The sequence below is a fragment of the Aulostomus chinensis genome, chromosome 17 (genome assembly GCF_037954235.1).
Source record: "Aulostomus chinensis isolate RoL2024-O1b breed Wild chromosome 17, RoL_Achi_v1.0, whole genome shotgun sequence".
Lineage (NCBI taxonomy): Eukaryota > Metazoa > Chordata > Actinopteri > Syngnathiformes > Aulostomidae > Aulostomus > Aulostomus chinensis.
In genome coordinates this window covers 2652382-2674220 of record NC_141336.1, presented here as the reverse complement: position 1 = coordinate 2674220, position 21839 = coordinate 2652382, and the positions used below count along the sequence as shown (strand labels likewise).

The window sequence follows — 21839 nt, the reverse complement described above, 5'->3', positions numbered from 1 at the left end:
CACATCAGGTGATATTCCCAATGCAAATGCTCCTGAAATGTGGCTGACACACCAAGAGGCTGCAGATCTCCGGGCCCCTGGGCTTAGGAGGATGCGTGCAGGTTCCTTGTGGGTGGTCCGATTTTGTCATCAGAGATAAAGAGCGAAAGCACTTATTCACTTTGGAAATACCAGAGTTACTGACTTAGATGGGATTTGTGCATCAGAATCTTTCTCCCTCTCCAACGCCCTTGTCTTCAGATCACCCTGAGGCCCCTGGCGGACGCGTGGGAGCGCCGGAGATGGTCTCAACTCTGCAGCCTTCAAAGGAGTTTTCTAATCACTACAGAACACTTAGAACTGCTGTGAAATAAAGATTTTACAATTCCTGACTATTATAGACGGATTTACTATTCAAAAACCAGCATCTTATCAAGTAAATGCGGTCAACTTCAAGTAAAAAAACACCTCATCACGCTGACTGTAAGACGGAATATGAAACCCAAGATTTGCATGGAGAGAGAAAAGTGCACTTTTTGGCCACGAGATGTAACTCGTTCCCACGTGTTGAGCAAAACATGGGAACAAATTGGACCTGGTGGCCACTAATAGTTAATCCAAGTGTGGGAATGTGTTGCATCTTGTGGTGTGTGTGTGTGTGTGTGTGGGGGGGGGGGGTACAGGTTACAGCTCAGGGCCGATAGTTGATCAAAGCTTTGGGGCAAATCCTATTTTGAGGGCAAAAACTTGATAAACTGTGGGAGCAAATAAATAAATAAACGATTGGGAACAAGTTTTATGTTGCGACACCAAACTGATCAAACGGCCAAAATCTCATCAAAATGCTTGAACAACTCAGAACTTGTGGCGTTTTTTTTTTTCTCATTATTTGACAGCTGCATAACAAGAAGCATGTCAATAACCTGAAGGGAGCTCATGAGGGATCAATAGGGACCAGCATCAGCAGGTATCAGTGCCTGCAGATGCTGGTCCCTTTTTAAGATACATGATCGCACGTTTGACTTAAAAACCAAACGTTCAAGGACAAAATGTTACTTCTTGAAAGTTGACAAGGTTAACGTGTTTTTCAGAACTTATTGAATGTGAAAATCATATAAGCCTGTTTTACTAAGCACTTAAGATGCTAGCAGCAAAAGAAGCTTACGTGGGGAGGCCAACCAAGTGGTGGGGACAGTGTACAGGACCATCTGTGCCCAGTATGGAGTAGAAGAACCCAGATCCCAGTGGGACAAGAACAACTGGGCTGAGGTGCTGTGGGACTTCAGCTTCCAGACTGACAAACAGCTCCTGGTGAACCAACTGGACATAGAAGTGGTGGACAAACAGCAGAGGAGGGCAGTGGTGACAGATGTGGTGACACCAGCTGACGCCAACATCAGGAAGAAGGACTAGAGAAGGTTGAGGAGTACCAGGGGTTAAAAGAACAGCTAGAACGGCTGTGGAAGGTCAAGGCTGACGTGGTCCCTGTGGTGGTAGGAGCACTTGGGGCGGTGACCCCCAGACTGGGAGAGTGGGTCTAGCAGAGTCCAGGACCACCACTTGAAACCTCAGTCCAGAGGAACACAGTTCTAGGAACAGCTAAGATACTAGATAGAACCCTCGAGCTCCCAGGCCTCTGGAAGAGGACCCGAGCTCCAGCATGACACTGAGGGGAGAGGGAAGATTTTAGAGAGAGAGAGAGAGAGAGAGAGAGAGAGAGAGAGAGAGAGAGAGAGAACAATGACATAAAGCCTCTCTAACACTATTACTGTCTGTCAGCCAATATCAGCATAGCCTATTTTATATCTTAAGAATCCAATACATATCATCCCTTATAACGAGTAGATGAGCAGAGTGATCCACCAGTTCAGTAGATCCCGGGGATGAGGTTCCACAGGGCTGGAGACCCTGACTGCACAGATGTGAGCCTGTGGTTCTGCTGTCATGCCGGGGTTCTCTGGAAGCAGCAGGCGGGTTGTCTTGTTGTTATTTGATGACAGGCGCCTTCGTCTGAGGCAGTCGAATGAGCGTTGACATGTCGACGTGGAGGAGGAATCACAGCTGCTGCCGAGGCTTCAACGCAACGCCGCCGGAGGCTCTCGAGCATGAACGTGAGACTTAATTACAGTTTGCGTTGATGCTCGCGAGCCCGTGCGTCCCCTGCGCGTGCGTGAGAGCCTTAATTACGAGTCAATTTACAAACAAATCACTGCGCACAATCCCATTAATCTGACTGCTTTGACTAATTGTTACTGATTGTGTTTGATCAGAGGCGGAACGGATGGATGCAGGTGGCGGGACACGGAGGACACGTCCAGCCTTGCGCGCGCGAGCTCAAAGTGCGCACGGAAAGGGGGGGGGGGGACGCTCGTGCACTCCGGCACCTCACCTATAAATTACCAGGAACAAACAGCTGAACCCTTGTTGGAGGGCAGACGCCAAAAAAAAAAAAAAAAAATGGCGAGTACGCGGGATGCTGCGCTCGGTCCAAGCGGGATTTTACGCACGGCTGCGGAACTGGGCTGGTCCAGGAAGACTGGGTTCAGGATCTTATCAGTGATGCTTCTGGTATCGGTTCGGCCGCTATCAGCTCATCCTCAGTGCCTTGACTTCGAGCCTCCGTTTAAACCTCCGTGGCACCTGGAGTTCTGCAACCTGTACGAGGACTTCGGCTGCTGCGACCAGAAAGCGGACAACCAGATCGCGGAGAGATACTGGGACGTTGTTGACCTGCTGGAGGCGGCGGGTTATGAGCTCTGTGGAGACCTTCTGAAGGAGGTCGTTTGCCAGGTAAATGTGTTCGCTGAGTGCCTCCTCACATTATTTATCCGAAAAAATGTCCTCCAAAAAAAAAAAGAAATGTACAAAACTACAATTGTTCCATATACTTCAAAATGATAGTCCGGTATGAGAAAGCATTGTATTATCAGGGAAATGTAGTTAAAGTGCTGCAGTAAAGGTACTCATTTGGTTCCTGTGACACAGTGGTGGAAGTGGACTCCTGTATAAATGCTCCAGAACAGTTCGGAGCGTCCTGGGCCTCATCAGGGCTGCTGGTTGGGAGAAACTGATGTGATGAGATGAGGTCCTGTGGTTTTCATGAGACAAAACAACAACACTTCCTGTTTGGAATACAACATTTTTTGGTCATAAATTTGTGGGTTATCAAAATTTTTGTAATCTCCTCCTTGAGCCACCACCTTATCGTGGCGGAGGAGTTTGTGAGGAGTGATCCCAGGAGCTCAGCTGTCAGGGGCTTTTATGCCCCTGGTAGGGTAAGAAGTCTAGGAGTTTCCTACGGAGGGTGGCTGGGCTCTCCCTTAGAGACAGGGTGAGAAGCTCCACCATCCGGGAGGGGCTCGGAGTGGAGCCGCTGCTCCTCCACATCAAGAGGAGACAGATGAGGTGGCTCGGGCGTCTGGTCAGGATTCCTCCCTGGGGAGGTCTTCAGGGCAGGTTCGAACGCCAGGAGGACTCTGGGAACGCCTTGGAATCCCCCGTGAGGAGCTGGACAAGGGAGGGAAGTCTGGGTCTCTCTGCTTAAGCTGCTGTCCCCGTGACCCGACCCTGGATAAGTGGGAGAAAATGGATGGATGGAAAATTTTGTAATAACTTTTCATCCTCAGTTCGTATGTAATGTATGGAAATTTATGTCCAAAACGGTCAAACAGCCAAGGAAGAGTTTTTAAAAGTTATTTATACTGTGCAATTTTTTTTTGTTCCATCATCAATACTTCCTGTTGACTGATGGCACCATATTTGGCTCAGACGTTCAGGGAGACGTGACAAAAATTTGGAGTTTCTAATTAATCAGACCTACTTTTGCCAAGATACACATCACTTCCTGCTTTGAGTGTAGCACATTAGGGAAAAAAGAACCTTCATGGGTTAGAAAAGGGCAGCACAGTGGAGCAGTGGTCCTCACTGTGGCCCCCCAGCGAGAAGGTTGTGGGTGGAGCCCCGGCTGCAGCACGGGGTCTTTCTGGGTGAGTCTCCATGTTCTCCCTGTTCCTGCTGGGTTCTCTCTGGTACTCCAGCTTCCTCCACAGTCCAAAGACATCAAGAGGGACCAGGTTAATCCAGACTCTAAATTGACCGTAGGCGTGGCTGGGAGAGCCAATGGTTGTCTGTCTCTATGTGTTGGCCCTGCCATGGACTGGTGACCTGTCCAGGGGGAAGGCTGCTGGGATAGGCTCCACCCCCACCACCCTCAACAGGAGAAGAGGGAGAACATGGAGGGAGGGATGGATGGAACGATGGATGGATGGATGGAATGATGGATGGATGGATGGATGGATGGAGAATTTGGGAATTAGGAGCTGAAACGCATTTTAAAATTACAGCGCCACCTAGCGGTAATTTCTCTTTGTACACAACGTGATTGACAGTCACTTCCAAAGCAGAAGGCTGCAGTTTTGTATTTACCAACAGGAAAAAAGTTCAGACCTGATTACAAGAGTTCCCAGCATCACTGGTGCTGGGAATGACGTCGCGTCCCAGTCCATCACTCCCTAATCTAACAATAACATAAAATGTCTCTTATGAAGATTGTAACAGTTGTGACAACAGGCACCCACATTCAATCTGTAATCTGTGTCATCAGTTCCAACATCGTCCGACACAAAAAAGAAAAGAACAGAAAAGAAAAGAAAAGAAAAGAAAAGAAGCTTTGTGAGTCTCTGAGGTGTATTTTAATACAAAACAGAGTTCAGGGGAAAGTGGCCAGACCAGTGTGTAGAATTAAGTGTTATTTTCTTTGAAAAATTTAAGATAAGTAAGAAAAGTTCTTTAAATAATGAAGGCCTGGTTACAGGGGTTCTAGTGACGGTAACGTAGAACCGTCATGCATCACCTCCATTAGGTCCTGCTCTTGCAACCAGACACATGTATGATCCGTGTTTTATGGAGAGCTCCTGAGTTAAGTGTCCCATGATAATCAGCCCTCCTACTTGTCCCTTCCAGGAGTGCTCTCCGTACGCTGCCCACCTCTACGACGCCGAGGACCCCTACACACCTGTCAGAGAACTACCTGGCCTCTGCTTTGGCTTCTGCTCTGAGTTTCATCGCAAATGTCGCCATGTTGTTAAATATTTAACCACCAACCAGCTCCTGCAGGACACCTGTGAGCGGGACATGTCCACGTTCTGCAGCATGGTCGACCTCTCTGACCAGGACTACTGTTACCCCAATGTTTTGAGGAGCACTGACCTCAACACCAACCTGGGGCAGGTGGCGGAGGACCCCAGAGGGTGCCTCCAACTGTGCCTGATCGAGGTGGCTAACAATCTCAGGAACCCTGTGCTGATGCTGCACAGCGGGGACGACACACACCGGATGTTCATCGCTGAGCAGGTGGGCTTCGTGTGGGTTTACCTGCGTGACGGCAGCCGGCTGGAGCGACCTTTCCTGGACATGAGCGGGGAGGTGCTGACCACCCCTTGGCTGGGGGATGAGAGAGGTTTCCTGGGCATGGCCTTCCACCCAAAGTATCGGGAAAACGGACGGTTCTTCATCTACTTCTCCATTCAGGTCAGCAGTAAGCTGGAGAAGGTCAGAGTCAGTGAGATGAGGGTGTCTGTGCTCGACATGAACGTGGCTGATCCGTACTCAGAGAGGTATGCAGGGGGAGGTTCACCACTTTTATGTCTGTTTGATGATCTGTCTGCTTCCACTGTGAACATAAAGACTAGATGGAACATATTGTCCCCCACTCTTGGCTGTAATTGCACCAAAGCCTGTATCAACATGCGCTGTGCTGAAGACCGCTGGGTTTGAAAGACTTCCTGACGACCCAAAAGTTAAAATCAAAAGTTTTCACACTTAGAAAGCACATAAGGCTCCGACAATTGATGCTTAAAAAAGGAGAAAAATGGCCATGAAGAAACACTCAAATACATGACAATAATTAAGTTAAACATAACTTGTGTTTGACACCTTTGGAGGTGCTGAGGTTCCTCCGTTAAAGCGGTGCAAGAATGAGTGCTGAAACTTGAAATCCAGTTTGTTTTGATTTCAAGTACAACGGTAAACACCACAGTGGTGAACGTCCGGGCTGATGTCCTAAAACGGCTGGTTGCTACCAACTGGCAAAACAAGAATACAGAGTTTGTTCGTGGACATCAAATGTCACGATGACGAAATAGCTGAAGTCACGCCTCCATGTTGGAGTTCTTTCATAGCCTGAAGCTGTGTCCTAGCGTTTACTCTTCAGAATCATAAAAGTGAGGTTCAGTTGTCTTCTGTTTGCCATCGAGCTTATTTCCTGCAAAAATCCAAACTCTATTGGCTGTTGATGTGCCAACCGACGGGTCCCTGCGGCGCTCCATGGAATTCGCCTGTCGGTCACCTGTGGTCACATTAAAGCAGCAACCACCAACTTAAAAGTCTGTGTCGACTCTGGCAGCGTCTCTGGTAACGAGCAGGTGGAGTTCAACCCAATGTGAGTTCACACCGAACGCGAATTCGCACCAACAGTTTCCATTCAAAGTCTATGCAAACACGAGAATGACGCGAGGCGAAATTTTCGCGCCGCGAAATTCACGAGGTGAAATATTTGCCATTCGCACAAGTTGAAAATGTTGAACTTTGGCGAAAAATTGACGTGAAGACAGCCAATCAGCGTTGAGGATGTCCCAACGTCACGGCTGACTGCGACTGACAAGATGGCGGACAAGTTGATTGTGGCTGTGTGTGGGAACCTGGTTCTACATGACACTACGTGTCAAAATGACAGGAACCAGCTGAATGAATTGGTGTCCATTCGTTACATCCTGTCACCGATCCCAGCTAGCAGGTCGTCAAACCGGCCAGTCGTCATCCAAAAAAATACCGCTGGAAGCGGCGGTTATCCAGACGGAGCCCCTGGAGGAGCTCGGTTCACCGAGCGGTGAAATTCACCGAGCTGAGCTCGCCTGTAGATGGTGTTGATAACCCACATACGACGGCGTTTAGTTTTCTGACGTATTTCTGCCTTCCACGGCAGGTACAACGCAACAGTTCTGTGAATATTCATGGTGAAATGGCGGAAAGAAACGTTGCCGGAAATACTAGCTACTTGGACAGGTGAGCGAAGTTGCGCGAATGACACAAATGGACACTAAAATGATCTGGCGTCAAATTCGATGCGGAATTCGCGTTCGGTGTGAACACACAGCGATTGAAAGGGATTGTTTTTCTTTGCTTCCTTAATGAAGCGCTTGTTCACAGGGGAAATGAAATGTTCCCTGTGTAGGAATTTTTCAACAAGTCATCATTAATCAATCAGAAGGACCCACAGAGTCTATACTGCGCTGTTCTAAATCCGGAGAGGACACCTTCCAGTTGGTTCAAAAGAATTTATTCAGATTAACAGGAAAGAATCCAGAGCTCTGGAGATGGTCTTCCCCTATGCTGGAGTCAGCATATGCAGATGCGTCGTCCCTGGCGTTGGGGCAAGAAGTCCAACGATCTCACTATCTTCTCCAGTTTTATGTGTTACAGGGAGGTGCTTATGTGATCGTTTCTGCGTGCAAGTGTGTATTTTTGATCTTCGTGATTTTTTTTTTGCAGAATCTTCTGTCTGACCGCGTGCCAGCACCATCTGTTCCCATTGTAGACTTCTTGTTGCATCCGTGAAGACAAAAACCTCTCTTTCCCTGATTCATGACCTTGCTCTAATCTACTTCTGACTCCCTCTACTTCATCCCACCGTAGAAATTCTGTGGACTCTGTTCTGACTTAATTAGATTGAGGGAGTGATGCTAGCCATGAGCTACACTCCTGCTATTCCCTGTTGTGACCTTTTCACCTGTCCACTCTTAAACAGTCTGGTCTGTGCTTCACTGCCTTGTGTTTCCTGCACTCTATTTTAAGTAAATATATGTATAAATTTGACTACAGTTTAAGCAAATATATATGTATGGATTAATCTACAGTTAAAGCAAATATATGAATAAATTTATCTACACCTGAGATGAATTCACTTCAAGTGTACGTGATTTCATCTCTCCCTGTGTCACCCCCCCCTCGTAAAAACAAACAAACAAACATAGGATTTGGAGTCAATAAAACACAATAAAGCCACAGGGATGGAGAGAGGAATGCTGGATGAAAGATGTCCAGGGGTGCTCTAAAGAATCCTGGCAACTAGATGATGTTAGATTAAAAAATAGCATCTAAACTGGGTTTGTTCTCACCGAACTGAGTTCTTTGCCTTTCAGGGTGATTTTAGAGATCGAGGAGCCAGCTGCCAACCACAACGGGGGCCAACTGCTCTTCGGTCTGGACGGCTATTTGTACATCTTCACTGGAGACGGCGGAAAAGCAGGCGATCCTTTTGGGAAATATGGAAATGCACAAAACAAGTAAGCAGTTGATTCGATTATGTTTGAGTGACAGACATCGACAGACGTCCGATGAAACGGTGCCTTGACCTGTTTCGTCCTACGTAGGAGCGCCCTGCTGGGGAAAGTTCTCCGCATCGATGTGGACGGGAGTGACTCCAGTGGGAAGCAGTACAGGATCCCTCTTGATAATCCGTTCCTCGCTGATCTGGATGCTAGACCAGAGGTGTTTGCGTACGGGGTCCGCAACATGTGGCGATGCTCCGTGGACCGCGGAGACCCCGTGAGCCGATACGGCAGAGGCCGCATATTCTGTGGAGACGTTGGTCAGAACCGCTACGAGGAGATTGACATAATTGTGAAGGGAGGGAACTACGGATGGAGAGCCAAAGAGGGTTTTGAGTGCTATGATTTGAAGCTGTGCCACAACTCATCCTTGAGTGGGTATTTTTATTTTCCCTTGGCAATAAAAAGACAGAGCTATCTTCAGTCTATCTCTTTAATACCGTCACCACCTGGCTGTCCCGCCGCTTTAATCTGCTTCAGATCGTCTAAATTCATCTCTCTCTCTACAACAGATGACATCCTCCCTATACATGCGTACAGCCACAATGTTGGGAAGTCTGTGACAGGGGGATATGTATACAGAGGATGTGAATGTCCTAATCTGAACGGGCTCTACATCTTTGGAGACTTCATGAGTGGGTAAGATAAGTCCACTGCAAATGGGTGAAAAAGCTCTCAGCTTTACCGAAGTGAATAACAGACTCATTTTGTTGGCCCGGTTGTGGTGTATCTCTGAATTTATTGGAACATCTGTGCATTGCAAACACGTTCAGGTTACATCACGACTTCTCATGCTGAGTCATTCACTTCCAAACTACTTCCAAGCAGACGTATTTTAGATATTAGTTTCACCTAAAGCTGTAGAGCAGCACTTCTACATATAAATGAACATTCCTCACATTCCAGCCCCCGTCTCTCACACACACACACACACACACACACAATTTCACACAATGCTAATTAAGCTCATCGCCATCAGGTAGGCTAAATCTCTCTGCGTTTCAATGTGTATGGAGTTTTTATGCTGAAATAGAGTACATAGAGTAATAACTTGGTAGGCCAACTCATGAATTAGCATCATCATTGGTTCCCTCGGGAAAAAAAACAAAAAACAATTGGGATTTTAACAATGGATTTTGGATTATTGCAGATTATTGCTCACCCTTAGCCTGTTAGCTTGTTTTAGCTAGCACAGCCTATCTGGACACCGTGGCAAAAAATTTTCAACGTCCTAAATGCATATAGTGGACTGAGAAAAAAACGAGGGAAGTTTCAGAGATAATACAGGTTCTCATGGGTATAAATGGACCTCCAGGATATGTACACGGCGCTCTTGTTGGATTAGAGACATTAAAGGTTTAGTCTCGTAAGATAATCTTCACATATGAACAAAACTTAACATGAATTTTGAAACATCAATGCTATCACCAGACTAGCAAAGCTAACGTTACGCTATGAACAAATTGCACTGTGGGTCATGGTTTCACTGTCACCACCGCTAGCTTTGTGTTTCTTTTCTTTTGACAACGTTTATTGTCCATGACAACCTCTGTCCTCTCCTTTAGCTATTTGACCATTTCAAGACACATGAAAAGCACTGAACAAGATAAAAATGTGTTGACCACAGACCTCACTTCAGGTGTTTCATGAACCCATTTATAAAAACCGATGAGATGACCAACCTGGTTTTAGGACTTCTTCCTGCACCGGCCTGTTGCTAATGTCAGGTTGATATGGCTTTGAATTATGGGAATTATGCTTGTTTTTTAAGTTCTAGTCAGAAAAGAAAATTGGCAGTGCTTTAAATTTTTACAGTAAATATCAAGCAACCATCACCGTTTGTTAACTTAGCTTAGCATAAAGACTGGAAGGGAGGGGCCCAGCTCAGCTGTCAGCTCAGGAAATCACCCTCGTCGAGTACATTTTTTCGATTACACGTCTCAAATTAGCCTCAGGGTAATTACAACCTGGAAATCTTCCTCTATCATTAGGCTGCAAAGTCAAACAGTGACAAAGTACTAACTTTTTATTACCACAAAACATAACTTTAACAGGTAAAAAATTTAGGAAAGGAACAAACATTTTGACCAAGTAGACAAGAAAGAAATTGTCAACTTGAAACTTCCTGGAATCGTTTTAAACTTTGTGGCTTCAACAGGAATCGACCCTAACCTCCACAGTTTTTGTATGGATTAAAGAAACCAAATCTAAGAGCTAAAAAGAGCTAATCTAAGAGCTAAAAATGAAGTAAAAGCTAGCATTATCTTAGCTTAGCATTGAGACTGCAAAGCTAACGTATGGTAAGAAGTTGCCTGGGCTAACACCCAGTTAACAAGGTAGATTTAACTGGGTGTTAGCCCAGGCAACTTCTTACCATACGTTAGCTTTGCAGTCTCAATGCTAAGCTAAGATGATGCTAGCTTTTACTTCATTTTTAGCTCACAGACATTTGATTGGTATTGAATGTTTTCCTGTTAGGTCTGACTGACTTCATTCTTTTACATTCTTATTAAAATACATTTCTGAGCTATAAACCTATGAATTATGTGTTTAATGCTGGTTAATGTCCAGTTACGGTACAACATGGCTGACAACGTTGCAGGCGAATCATGGCTTTAGAGGAAGACAAGACGGCAGGAACCTGGAAAGAGAGGAGTGTGTGTATGGGAGACACAAAGACGTGCGCTTTCCCTGGACTCATCAATCATCACCACAAGTTCATCATCTCCTTCGCTGAAGACGAAGCAGGTAACAGTCAATCACGAGTGTTTAGAATCGCACAGAACAGCCATGATAATTAGTTGTCTCTATTTTTCAGGGGAACTGTACTTCCTGGCCACCTCATACGCGAGTGCCATGTCACCTTTTGGAACCATTTTCAAATTCATTGACCCATCCAGGTATCAGCCAAAGGCCTCAACGCGACCCATCTAAGACTGAAAATTTCAGCTAACAGGGAAGGAAAAAAACCAAAACAGAACATACGCATTTATTTTACAGAAGCAAAATTATAATCTTTACCAGATCAACTGGCAAAAACACCCTGGAAGCTCGATGCGCGACTGTACGTAAAACTCCTGCCAGGCAGTTACCTTCCGTCTCTACAAACAACAGTGTTTGTTCAGGAATGTGGAAAAGAATGTTTTTCCTGTGACACCTCCATGTTTTTGAAATGACAACCAACCGACCGATGTTCACCTGTAGACAGCACAACAACAGCAATATCCTCAATGTCTGTAATTGCTTAGCTGTCAAGGTTGGTCGTTGGTCCAAGCACATAGACGGTTATTACCTGAGGCCCGACATGTCGTGAAGTAAAAATGTCAGTTGTTTTCAGTGACTTAATACTGCCGGCAATACTGTAAAATATCGGCATGTTTTTATCTCAATATTATGCCCCTTTCCCAGGTTAATATTTCCATCTTGATGATGTATTTTACCACCATTTGTAAGTATTTAGGGTCAAAAGGCTGGAAGAAAACCAGCATCGTGTTGAGCTTTTATTCTCCTGTCCCTCCAGGAGAGCTCCTCCAGGGAAGTGTAAGCAGAAGCCCCTGCCAGTCAAAGTCGGGGGGGAAAAGTTTCCTTTCGTGCCCAGGGAATGTAAGTCCCTTCAGATGACTGCAGGATTACATCACTTTATGTTCTTGATGCGCACATTCAGCCTGGTGAAAATGACCTGAAAGAGATGTTTTTATGTGATTGGACTTGTCTGACAAAGCGGCGACACTGAGACTGCACATAGGTTGGACTTTTTCATATTTTCAAATCCCCCCAAATTAATTGAATCGATGTTAGAGTTTGTCTTCAGTGTTAGACAGAAAACATTTTGGCAAAAACACTTCTGCCAACCGTCGTTTAGTTTGGCAGAAGTTGGTGGAGCCGTTTCATGCCCACGTGCAGCCACACTGTGTTGGAGGATGTAAAGCACGTTTCAGTTTAACGTATTCCAAACAGAAATGTGTGAAACAGAGCCAGTAAAATCCAAACATGAACACCTCCCTCCACAGCCAATCTCACAGACCACAACATCGTAGGCCGCAGATGTAGCGTGTACTGACTGACACGTGTGCTGTTTCAGTGACTGTGTTGGACCCCAATGAAAAACCCACAAGACCCCCACCAAGAAAATTAAAACTCACCACCCAAACACCTGTGACAAGCAGCCGGGTTGAACCCACGGCGCCTCCGGACGGCGAGAGGACGACGGGCGCCGCTTCCAGAGCTCAAAGGAAATCACCTGAGAAGAAAATGAAGAGGAAAACCACATCAAAACCATGGAGGAAAAACAAGGGGCTGAAGAAAAATGCATCCAACACAGAGATGAAGAAGTCTTCAAGGCAGAACTCAAAGCAACAGTCAAGCAACGTCACCGTGATAAAGACCAGAGGCACCGATGGAGAACCTTCCCACAGCCGGAGTACGGGCCGCTCCGCCAAGAGGATCCAGGACAAACACAGGGGGAACAAGATGAGCGTGAGGAGCAACAGAACCATGAGAACCCAACCTCAGAGAAAAGACAAAGCGCTCTAGAAGGGTTCTACTGTTATGAGTCCCAGGATGAGAGGAAATATACAGTTGGGGGTTTGGACACATCTGCTGGGACGTGTGTCCGATTAGCGTCAAGACTTTTTGATGAACTGGCATTTTTCAACTTTCTTTCTTATTAAAAGAAACCTTTGTGTTTCATTGTTCTGAGAAGCATTGTGTAAAATGTGAAAAGTAGTTACAGTACGTGTGTCAAAACGCTTGAGAGCTGCGGAACCCTTCAGGTTCTCGTCTAGACTTAACGGAGACGATCGATGCCCTCGTGCCTGCTCTTCATGAAGCAACTACCAGCGGGAGGCTAGCATAGCTCAGCGTAGCACAGCATAGAGTCACAACAGCCTCTTGGTTGTTAACATGGCACATACCTCACAAAGTGTACAATATACCTGCTGCTGCTGCTGCGTTTTCTGTCTGACCTTCATAACTGAAGTTAATTGTTTCCTTGTCTGTTTATTAAGAAGAGAAGGTGTCTGGAGTGGAAGTGAAGCGTGGAGGCTCTGAGGTGGCCTGGTGTGTCTCTCAGCACATGGAAGCGTCAAAGCAGCGAAGCGCTCTGTGGCCTCACTCAGCACAGCTGAAACTGTGGCGGTGACTCACATAACTACGCCGTAAATATAAACCATCCTGGATTCATCTCGGGCGCTGCTGCCAATCTTCAAACTTGTTTGTTTCTTCTTTTTTTTCAGAAACGGAATCAGAAATGTTTAATTTTAATGTTTGGCGTGTGGTGAGCGACAGGTTTCATGGACACTCCATCCGACTACTTCTAATTTATCGTACCATGTCGCTACGGTGGACAGCGTAAACGTGATGAATGGTATGGGACAGACATGAGGTGACTGTGACCTTTGACCTTTGAGCACCATAACAATATGAGTTTGTCCTTGAGATGTAATGAAGCGTGAAGCTCAGTTGTGATGTCATCGGCGCCTCAAACGCCAGCATCTCCCACGTCTCTTTGATGTAAACGCTCTTGAATTGCTTCGCTAGTTTTCATCTTCACTTCTGTTCTCTGCTTTCCCTCACTGTGCCTTCCTGCTTATTCGCTGCTTTGTTGGGATGCAGGCTGATCGCTATCATTCAAAATAAAATGATTTTGCGCAAAAATGCAGTGTACCTTTATTTTAGCAGAGTTTTAAAGAATGAAACCACACAGGAAAGCTGTGGATTTGCAGGTGAGCCTGCCGCTGCTTCCTCCTGGGCTGACCTGAGTGGTTACTTCCACTTGATCAACAGAACCTGTGACCCGTCGTCTGCGCTCTCCTGCTGGGGAGGTGAACATTTAAAGTTGAGGTCTGACAGGGACTGTGGTCAGGTGTGAGGGCTTTGCCACTTCTGGAGGATCCATTGTGTTCTGATGGAGTTGCAACCTGCTGAAGAGCCTTATTTTTCCAGCTCTGCGGTGAATGCACAGCCTGCCAACCCGACCCCCAGTTCACCGGGTGAGGAGGGCCTGGCTGGGCTCCACGGGGGTCTTTTGGCAGAATCTGAATCCCCAATGGAGCCTTGAAGCGTAAAACTGTTAAGAGCAGCCGAGAACCAACCTGCACTGACACCACCCACCAGTTAAACTGTCCCCGAACACTGCTGGTAAAGTTTCATCAGCTGCTCGTATCCCTTCATCACTGAACTACCAAAAACAAACACTCTTCTACTTCATCCAAGTCAGCCACTCCCACTCGTCACTGATTGGTCGGTTACAAATTTGTCTCGTGATCCTTAAAATGAGTCTCGTGTCCAGACTAAAGGACACCTGTGGGCAGAGCCAGGCTCATGATTTCAGGGCATTTGTCAGTAGATGCTAATGTGCCTGTAGCATGTGGACCAGCACCTCATTGGCCACTTGGAGGCCGATGAAGTTGCTGCTACCAGACCACATCCCTCACCTCAGAGAACCCGCCTTCGGGAAAATTATGGCCTCGCCAACTGTGGTTAACCAAAACACAGGCATAATAAGTCACGTTGTGCCACAGAGAGAGTTTTACGACATTGAGGGCGGAGCAACATTGGCTGTTGGTTTTTAATTGACTGATATGTTTCCCTGCAAAGCACCAAACTTTGATGGAGCTTCCTGGGTGATGGCGGGTGAGCGCCTGAGCTGCTGGGATGAGGATATTCCTGCACCGATGGACTCCACCATCTACATGGGAAGGACACACTAGAGAGGAGGCTGCACCTCACAGGGACTAGCATCATAGCATCAGTAGCCGGCGCATCTCTGCAGGGGTATGAAATAATAGTAATTAAGAACAATGAACTCATCAGGAATCATTATATATATATATATATATATATATATATATATATATATATATACACACATATATATATATATATACACATATATACATATATATATACATATATATATATATATATACATATATATATATATATACATATATATATATATATATATATATATATATATACACACACATACACACACAGAAAGAGCATCTTTACCTCAAAAAGAAAACATAATTTACAGTATATGTTTTAAAATTGTAATTATCATCCCTCCATCTTCCCCCTCTTCTCCTGTTGAGGGTGGTGGGGGTGGAGCCTATCCCAGCAGCCTTCCCCCTGGACAGGTCACCAGTCCATGGCAGGGCCAACACATAGAGACAGACAACCATTGGCTCTCCCAGCCACGCCTACGGTCAATTTAGAGTCTGGATTAACCTGGTCCCTCTTGATGTCTTTGGACTGTGGAGGAAGCTGGAGTACCAGAGAGAACCCAGCAGGAACAGGGAGAACATGGAGACTCACACAGAAAGACCCTGTGCTGCAGCTGGGGCTCCACCCACAACCTTCTTGCTGGGGGCCACCGTGAGGGCCACTGCTCCACCCACAACCTTCTTGCTGGGGGGCCACCGTGAGGGCCACTGCTCCACCGGGCTGACCATCATTATAATTATGATGTATTTGTGTACAATATGAATGCCACATCTACCCTTGTAGCGGTCCAGATGCGGCCCCCGGGCCCCAGCTTGAGCAGCCCTGGTTTAGCTGAGCCTATGAACTCACTGAACTATCTCCACCTCTCAGGTCCATGTGACAAACGTCTACACAAACGTCCTCATTCCTGATGCAAAACTTCTCATAAGAAAGTAGACTGCGATCAGATCAGGTAATTTTTAAGAATGTAAAAAACATCACGTGACTACTTTGTTTGTGCTGGCGGGAGAAGGTGGGGTCTCTCAATAAAGTCCAGGAATCCGAGTGCAGTTCTGGACCTGCTCTACTTCGAACGTGTCCTAACATTTAATGGGATTTAGCGCGACATAAATGAAGCACTGGTAACATTTGTTTCAAACAATGCATGTTAAATGTGTTCAGCTGTCAAAACATAAGGAACATTAGAGAAAGGGGACATCTCAGTGGTGAACTGAAGCAGTCACTCGCTGCTTTCTGATACCATCATTTAAAACAACTCTTGTCTGCCAGTTGGAATCCTGCTGTCAAGAATTCAGGCACACACGTGTTCAGCGGCCGTCGTAAACTCAGCAGCACTCGCACAAATGACGACATCCTAAATGTTCAGACTCTTTTTACTAAGAAAGGAGGTTGGTTTCTCTGGTCTGGTTGTTACAGAGACGATGAGACTACAAAGACATCGGGAGGCTTCATGAGTCACTCAACAGAGATCCTTTGCGGTGTTGAGTGTTGAGTTCAGGGACCGTCCCTCTTCCACAGCAGCACTTCAGGTCGAGGCAGCTCAGTAGAAGACACTGCAGTAATACGTCTAATCCGCCGTCACGCTGGCTTTAATGTTGTCAGATTTGTTAGCTCTCAATCTGGGCTCTCCCTTCAGTGTCCTGGGACGTTTCACCTCCTAAGTGCTCTATTCTTCCTCTCATTGAGGGTTTTTGTTTTGTTACAGTTGCTTTTACAGAGGAGGCCTAAACACAGAGCGTTTGGCAGCGTGTTTCCGGCTCCTGCTGTCAGTGGCTGATCTTGTACACCTCGTCGCCGACCTGCATGGTCCCAGTCTTCTTCACCATGAGCAGCTGACCAAACAACGGGGACGACTTGTAGATGTGCTTCTCAGAAGGTTTGCACAGCCGGTAGCTGCAGAGGAACATCATCACAATGTGGTCAAAGGCCTTTAAGGACAGCATCTGAAGGAAAGAAGGTGCTCGTGCTGTGTTAAATGGGCTCAACCGATTTAACTCAACAAATCCAGAAGTCGCCTTTCCTGGCTGACACGCTGACGTGACACGTCCCAGATCACGCGACACATCAACTATGATCCGTTTATACTGCAAGTACACGTTTCAGGCAACACTCTTGTACTTTTACTACTTTGAGAAGAGGCCAATCCTTTTATTTACTCCCAAATACCGACGATCAAGTATCGGTCGAGCTCTCAAACTCAATGAAACGTTCTTCGTGCGTCCTTCTGTTCCTGAATTTGCAGAACACTATGATGTCACGGTCAGTTGACCTTTGACCTCCTGGGTACAAAATGTAATCAGTACACAACTGCGCAACATTTTCTCATAACTGGCACGTGAATTATAGATTTTTGACACAAAATACATCTAGACTTCAACCACCAAAACCTGATCAGTCCATCTTTGAGTGTCAAAAGTGAAAAACCCCTGTGGAGGCGTGCCTGGGGCATCAGGGTCATGACAACGGGCCAGACAGCCGCCGCCAGCCGTGGCGAGCGCCCTCACGTTAAAGGACACAACGATAACTAGATTAGATATTAAAAGCTCAAAACAGTGAAGCTGCTGATGACCAACGGGTTCACCCCCACATTCCAGAGTCTCCAGGTTCCACCGCCAACCACACTCAGTGGTGCGCGTGCAAAATGGATGTCTCTTCTCCACTGAACCTTTTGTGATTGATTTCCTCAAATAAAAATGAAACATTTTGGCCAAATGTTAGCAACATAGAGACCCGTCAGTTATGAACACGGAGGTTTTCTGATTCAGACATGAGGGCAAGATGGTAAATAATGTGTTTAGTAGACATGCATCTCCACTCAAACCCGCTGAGCCTCTGCTGAAGGACGATGACGACCACGGCCCACAGCGGAAGGTCGACGTCAAACCAAACCTGCTCAGCCAAAATGGAAAACATCAATCTTGCCTGAATCTTTTACCTCTTCAGTGTCTCCAGAGGTTCCTTTCTGCTGATTATTCCTGTTTCGGGGTCGACGGTGGTGAAAACGCATCTGGCAAGAGCAGAGGTGGCAGGTTAGTTCACATCAGCACAACAAATAGAGGCGAGTTTCACAGTAAAATGTCTTCCAGGGAGAAAGCTGAGACGGCACTGCAGCTCTGGATTCACGGTGTTGGCTAAATGAAGTGATAAAAATCTGTCGTGTTACCTTCCACATGACATTACACGCTGCAGTCGCACGCTGCCAATCTGGATCTCCTCCCACTCATCCTGGAGAAGCAAAGCATTTGGTGGAGTTGGAGATAAAATTAGTCCACTCTGCTCGCACTAGAGAGGGCGAGGGATTAGTCAGCCGTAAAGGACCGAGGCATCGTTTCTGAGAGGAGGGGAGAGTCAAACAAACCTCTGTTCTGTAGAGGAGCACGGGAGTATGAGTTTATGGTTCTAATCCAAAGGTCTTAGAGCCACAGACCAACGATCAGGCGCTTCATGGTGAAAAGAAACGGATCCGAAGAAAATGCAACATTTTCAAGCCTCTTACTTCAGCAAAGGCGGCGCAGTCACTGATGACGATGTTCGGACGGAAACGCTCCACCGTCACGTCCTTCTCCAGCTTGCTGCTGAGATTCCTGACCGAAGCTTCTGACAGGAGCATCACGGGTCCGATGTCGCTGTACGCCACCTGCTGGAGAAACAAGGGCATCTACTGTGTGGGGAGGGTTGGCAGGTTATAGTGACACGGTTCTCAAACATTTGAACTCCAGTGTGAAGGAGTTTAACCCCCCAGGAGGCTTTCACTGCCGTGTTGTCTCACACACAAAAACTTTACTTTTTCCATCAAGAAGCTTGTGGAGATGGCGGCTCGGCGGCCATGACCGGGAACCTCTGATTTGTAGGGAATATTTCAAACAAGTGATGCCACAGAAGGCGTTCGATTGTTGCTCTGCTTTATTGGCCACACTTGTTTTTGTCAGCGTGTCAAGAGACAAGCGTAACCGCCAACCATGGACTCGGAGGGGAAACAAAAATGAACTTTTTGACTGGCTTTGTTTGCCATGTTTCTGAAACCACAAACCCAACCTGACCCAAACATGGAGGTTCTGCGGGCAGAACGCAAGGTGTCTCCCAGCTGAATCCTTGGCTCGCTCAGTGGGAGCGGCGCCGTTGGCGTCTCTGGGCCTCCCGGCTGATTCAGATCAGCTGATTTGGCTGCAAGCTCAACACTTGACTGACGTTTCTGTCCATCTCACGTGGTTGGACAAATGTGAACGAGGGTTACGACCGATCTCTCTGGGAACACAACAGGTTCAATCACACGCTGATTTTTAGCTCTGTTCTTTTGTTTTTTTCTTATTAATACCTCAGGAAACGCCACGTGACCTTAGGGGAGGTCCTAAATTCCTAAAATGCAGGAATGAAAAGTGAAACACTCTCAAGCACAAAGTCTGATTTACCACAAATGGCGGGAAAAGAGGTTCCCCCTCCACCGGCCTCCGAGCCCTCATCTGGGGTTCAAAGCGCACCAAGCGAAAGGTCGTCTCCGCTGCCAGATAACGAGTGAGCCATCGAGACGCTTCGTCACCGCAGTCGCGGCCTTGAATGTCGGCGCCATACACCCTGCATCACAAAAGCAAAACACATTTGTTGAGGTTGAAGAAAACATTAAATTAGAGTTCAGAGTCGCCTCATCTATGAGGTTCAGGAGGATCTTTCATCCCATGACATGGTGAGGCTGCATCACCAAGTCACATGACAGAGGCCAAATAAACCTGAGCTCCACCTGCAGTCCGTGACCAGGTTGTGGGGCTGCTTCACAGGGACGCGCAGCTCCTCCATGCCGGGGCCCTTCAGACAGATCTGACCCCCCTCGCAGGTCAGAGACACCAACACCAGGCGAGGCTGCTGTCTCCCCGTCACCATGTGACCGTCCTCGGTGACCACCAGCCAGTGCCTGCCACACAAACACACCTGTGACTCCCCTCCTCGCCACCACGGGACGGGATGTCCCCGCCTGACCTCCAGCTCCCCGCCAGATCAACACTGAGCTCCAACAAACTTCAGGCAAAGTCAACAGCAGGGGTATAAAAAGAAAACAGCGCTGACGACACCACTTGTTGCCATGGTTACAGCTGCGCTGCTGACTCATACAGAAACCCCAGATTTACATCAGGTTGTATTTTTGGTCAACAAGTTTTACCGCTGATCTGGGAACAGGACTGCGCCCGGAATAAGGACATTAACAGTTTTAGCTGATATCAAACGTTTTACCTGCTGTTGGAGGAATTATGGGAAAATGCCTTTAGAGCCTGTAGGGTTGTGGATTATATTAACATGAAGGCCTTTAAATTCCAGTCCTGCTGAGAGCAGCACAGCGACGCTCACCCCTGGTGCCGCCGCGTGAAGGCGCGTCAACAAAACCAGAATGAAAATAAAACCAGGAGCTGCAGGCTTCGACGACTTTACAGGTCAAAGACGTTCATGTGTAAGGACGAGTTCTCCCGATCGCCTCGCTCACCCGATCAGTTCTATGTGATGCTAAGAATTCAACACAGGCAAAGTCACTTGTTTTGGAAGAAATGTTCATTTCATGGCGTTTCTGGGATTTTCTATGTGAAATGATTTGGACCTCTCAGGCGAGCATCTGGTCTTCAGCCCCCTTGTTATCACATTATTAATACACAATTAAAAAAAACTGAACTAGAACTTATTTTCAGACATGTGACAATTAACTGAGAGAGCAAGCGTGGATTTTTATTTTTGTTATTTTCCCATGAGGTCCGACTCCTCTTTGTTGTGCAGAGCCGCGCTGCTGGCCTGCGTCCGCGCCTGCTGGTGTCGACTGGTTGCACCACCGCCTTCCAGGGCAGCAGTGGCCTAGTAAAAGCAAAACTTTCTCCACAGCAGAGTTCACGTGTTAGTAGGCCGCGTTGCTGGAGGGACTATTTGGGGACAGGGCGCAGTAACTTCTGGCGAGCAGCAGAACGCGTCGGCGCTCCACTCACCGGTCCTGCATGTCTCCGCTCCTCAGACCGATGTCCTGGCACTCAGCGAGGGTCACAGGCACGGCTCTGCCAGACTTGAGCGGGTGAATGAGGAGCTGCGACACTACGCCCACTCTGACGAGAGTTTCAGGCTTCCGCAGGTATTTATATCCCAGACCGAGTCCCAGGAGAGCGACGCCGGCTCCGCCGACCAGGAGAGCGGCTTTATTCTGGGACAGCGCTTTCACAGTCAGCCCCCTCAGCTCCATTTTGGAATCTCACTGACTTCAGTAGACATTGAACTTCAGTTAAGGCCTCGGGGCAACTTTGTTCAGTACGCCGGAACCCGCCCTCATAGCCGTGATTGACAGATGTGGATCCAATCAAGGTCCCGTAGAAAGAAGTAAAAGGAGTGGACGTAGCTTCAGAGGCCAAGCCCGCGGTCGGGAGACTCCCGCTCTCCCCCCTGGAGGAGCGGATTGTCAGCCGGAAGATGGAACCACACGCTGGCCCCTGCTCCCGTACAGGCCTCGGGGTGGAAGCCAATCCAGCTCCCCCTAGAAAAGCGATGATTAATCATGAGCTCAAGGAAAAATACTACACAACCCAGAATCCTGCAGTGTATCTGCCACATCCAAGATTGGTCGTTACCATGGAAATGCCGAACGAACCAGTCGCTGGCAGCCATTTTAGGTTCCATGGGTTCCAGCCACGATTCCTCTCTGACGAGAAACGTTGATCATTTCCAGTGTGTGAATAAATATTTGCACTGTTAACAACAGAATGATCAGTTAAACACAGCCATTTT

At 47.2% G+C, this 21839-nt stretch overlaps 2 protein-coding genes across 5 annotated transcripts; one reads left to right on the top strand and one right to left on the bottom strand.

The window, feature by feature from the left end:
• The first annotated feature begins 2436 nt into the window (after positions 1 to 2436).
• hhipl2 (HHIP-like 2) lies at positions 2437 to 14025 on the top strand. Its single transcript, XM_086183424.1, has 9 exons — positions 2437 to 2769; positions 4942 to 5594; positions 8178 to 8321; positions 8409 to 8740; positions 8879 to 9005; positions 10969 to 11114; positions 11185 to 11266; positions 11887 to 11969; positions 12448 to 14025. Exons 1-9 carry the CDS (start codon positions 2437 to 2439, stop codon positions 12897 to 12899), a joined length of 2352 nt encoding a protein of 783 aa, XP_086039550.1. The 3' UTR covers positions 12900 to 14025.
• On the bottom strand, positions 13609 to 21839 carry marc1 (mitochondrial amidoxime reducing component 1). Of its 4 annotated transcripts, none has more exons than XM_086181936.1 (8): positions 21683 to 21839; positions 21053 to 21588; positions 19831 to 20001; positions 19505 to 19667; positions 18592 to 18732; positions 18259 to 18320; positions 18031 to 18102; positions 13609 to 15132 (listed from the first exon to the last, which is right to left on the bottom strand). In XM_086181936.1, exons 2-8 carry the CDS (start codon positions 21298 to 21300, stop codon positions 14847 to 14849), a joined length of 1143 nt encoding a protein of 380 aa, XP_086038062.1. In that variant the 5' UTR covers positions 21301 to 21588; positions 21683 to 21839; the 3' UTR covers positions 13609 to 14846. The 4 variants fall into 4 exon arrangements, with proteins under 4 accessions (XP_086038062.1, XP_086038061.1, XP_086038063.1 ...); XM_086181935.1 differs by having other exon boundaries at positions 18592 to 18735; positions 21683 to 21834; XM_086181937.1 differs by lacking the exon at positions 13609 to 15132 and adding an exon at positions 15353 to 16988 and having other exon boundaries at positions 18592 to 18735; positions 21683 to 21826.

What these genes read in the sequence shown, in the direction of transcription:
- hhipl2 (XM_086183424.1), top strand. Translation starts at nt 2,437, where the DNA reads ATGGCGAGTACGCGGGATGCTGCGCTCGGTCCAAGCGGGATTTTACGC. An exon ending in CTTCGCTGAAGACGAAGCAG is followed by an intron (nt 11,115 to 11,184) that starts GTAACAGTCAAT and finishes TCTATTTTTCAG; the next exon opens with GGGAACTGTACTTCCTGGCC. An exon ending in TCCTTTCGTGCCCAGGGAAT is followed by an intron (nt 11,970 to 12,447) that starts GTAAGTCCCTTC and finishes GTGCTGTTTCAG; the next exon opens with TGACTGTGTTGGACCCCAAT.
- marc1 (XM_086181935.1), bottom strand. Translation starts at nt 21,300, where the DNA reads ATGGAGCTGAGGGGGCTGACTGTGAAAGCGCTGTCCCAGAATAAAGCC. An exon ending in CTCTTTTCCCGCCATTTGTG is followed by an intron (nt 18,736 to 19,504) that starts GTAAATCAGACT and finishes TTGTTTCTCCAG; the next exon opens with CAGGTGGCGTACAGCGACAT. An exon ending in CCTCTGGAGACACTGAAGAG is followed by an intron (nt 15,133 to 18,030) that starts GTAAAAGATTCA and finishes ATACCCCTGCAG; the next exon opens with AGATGCGCCGGCTACTGATG.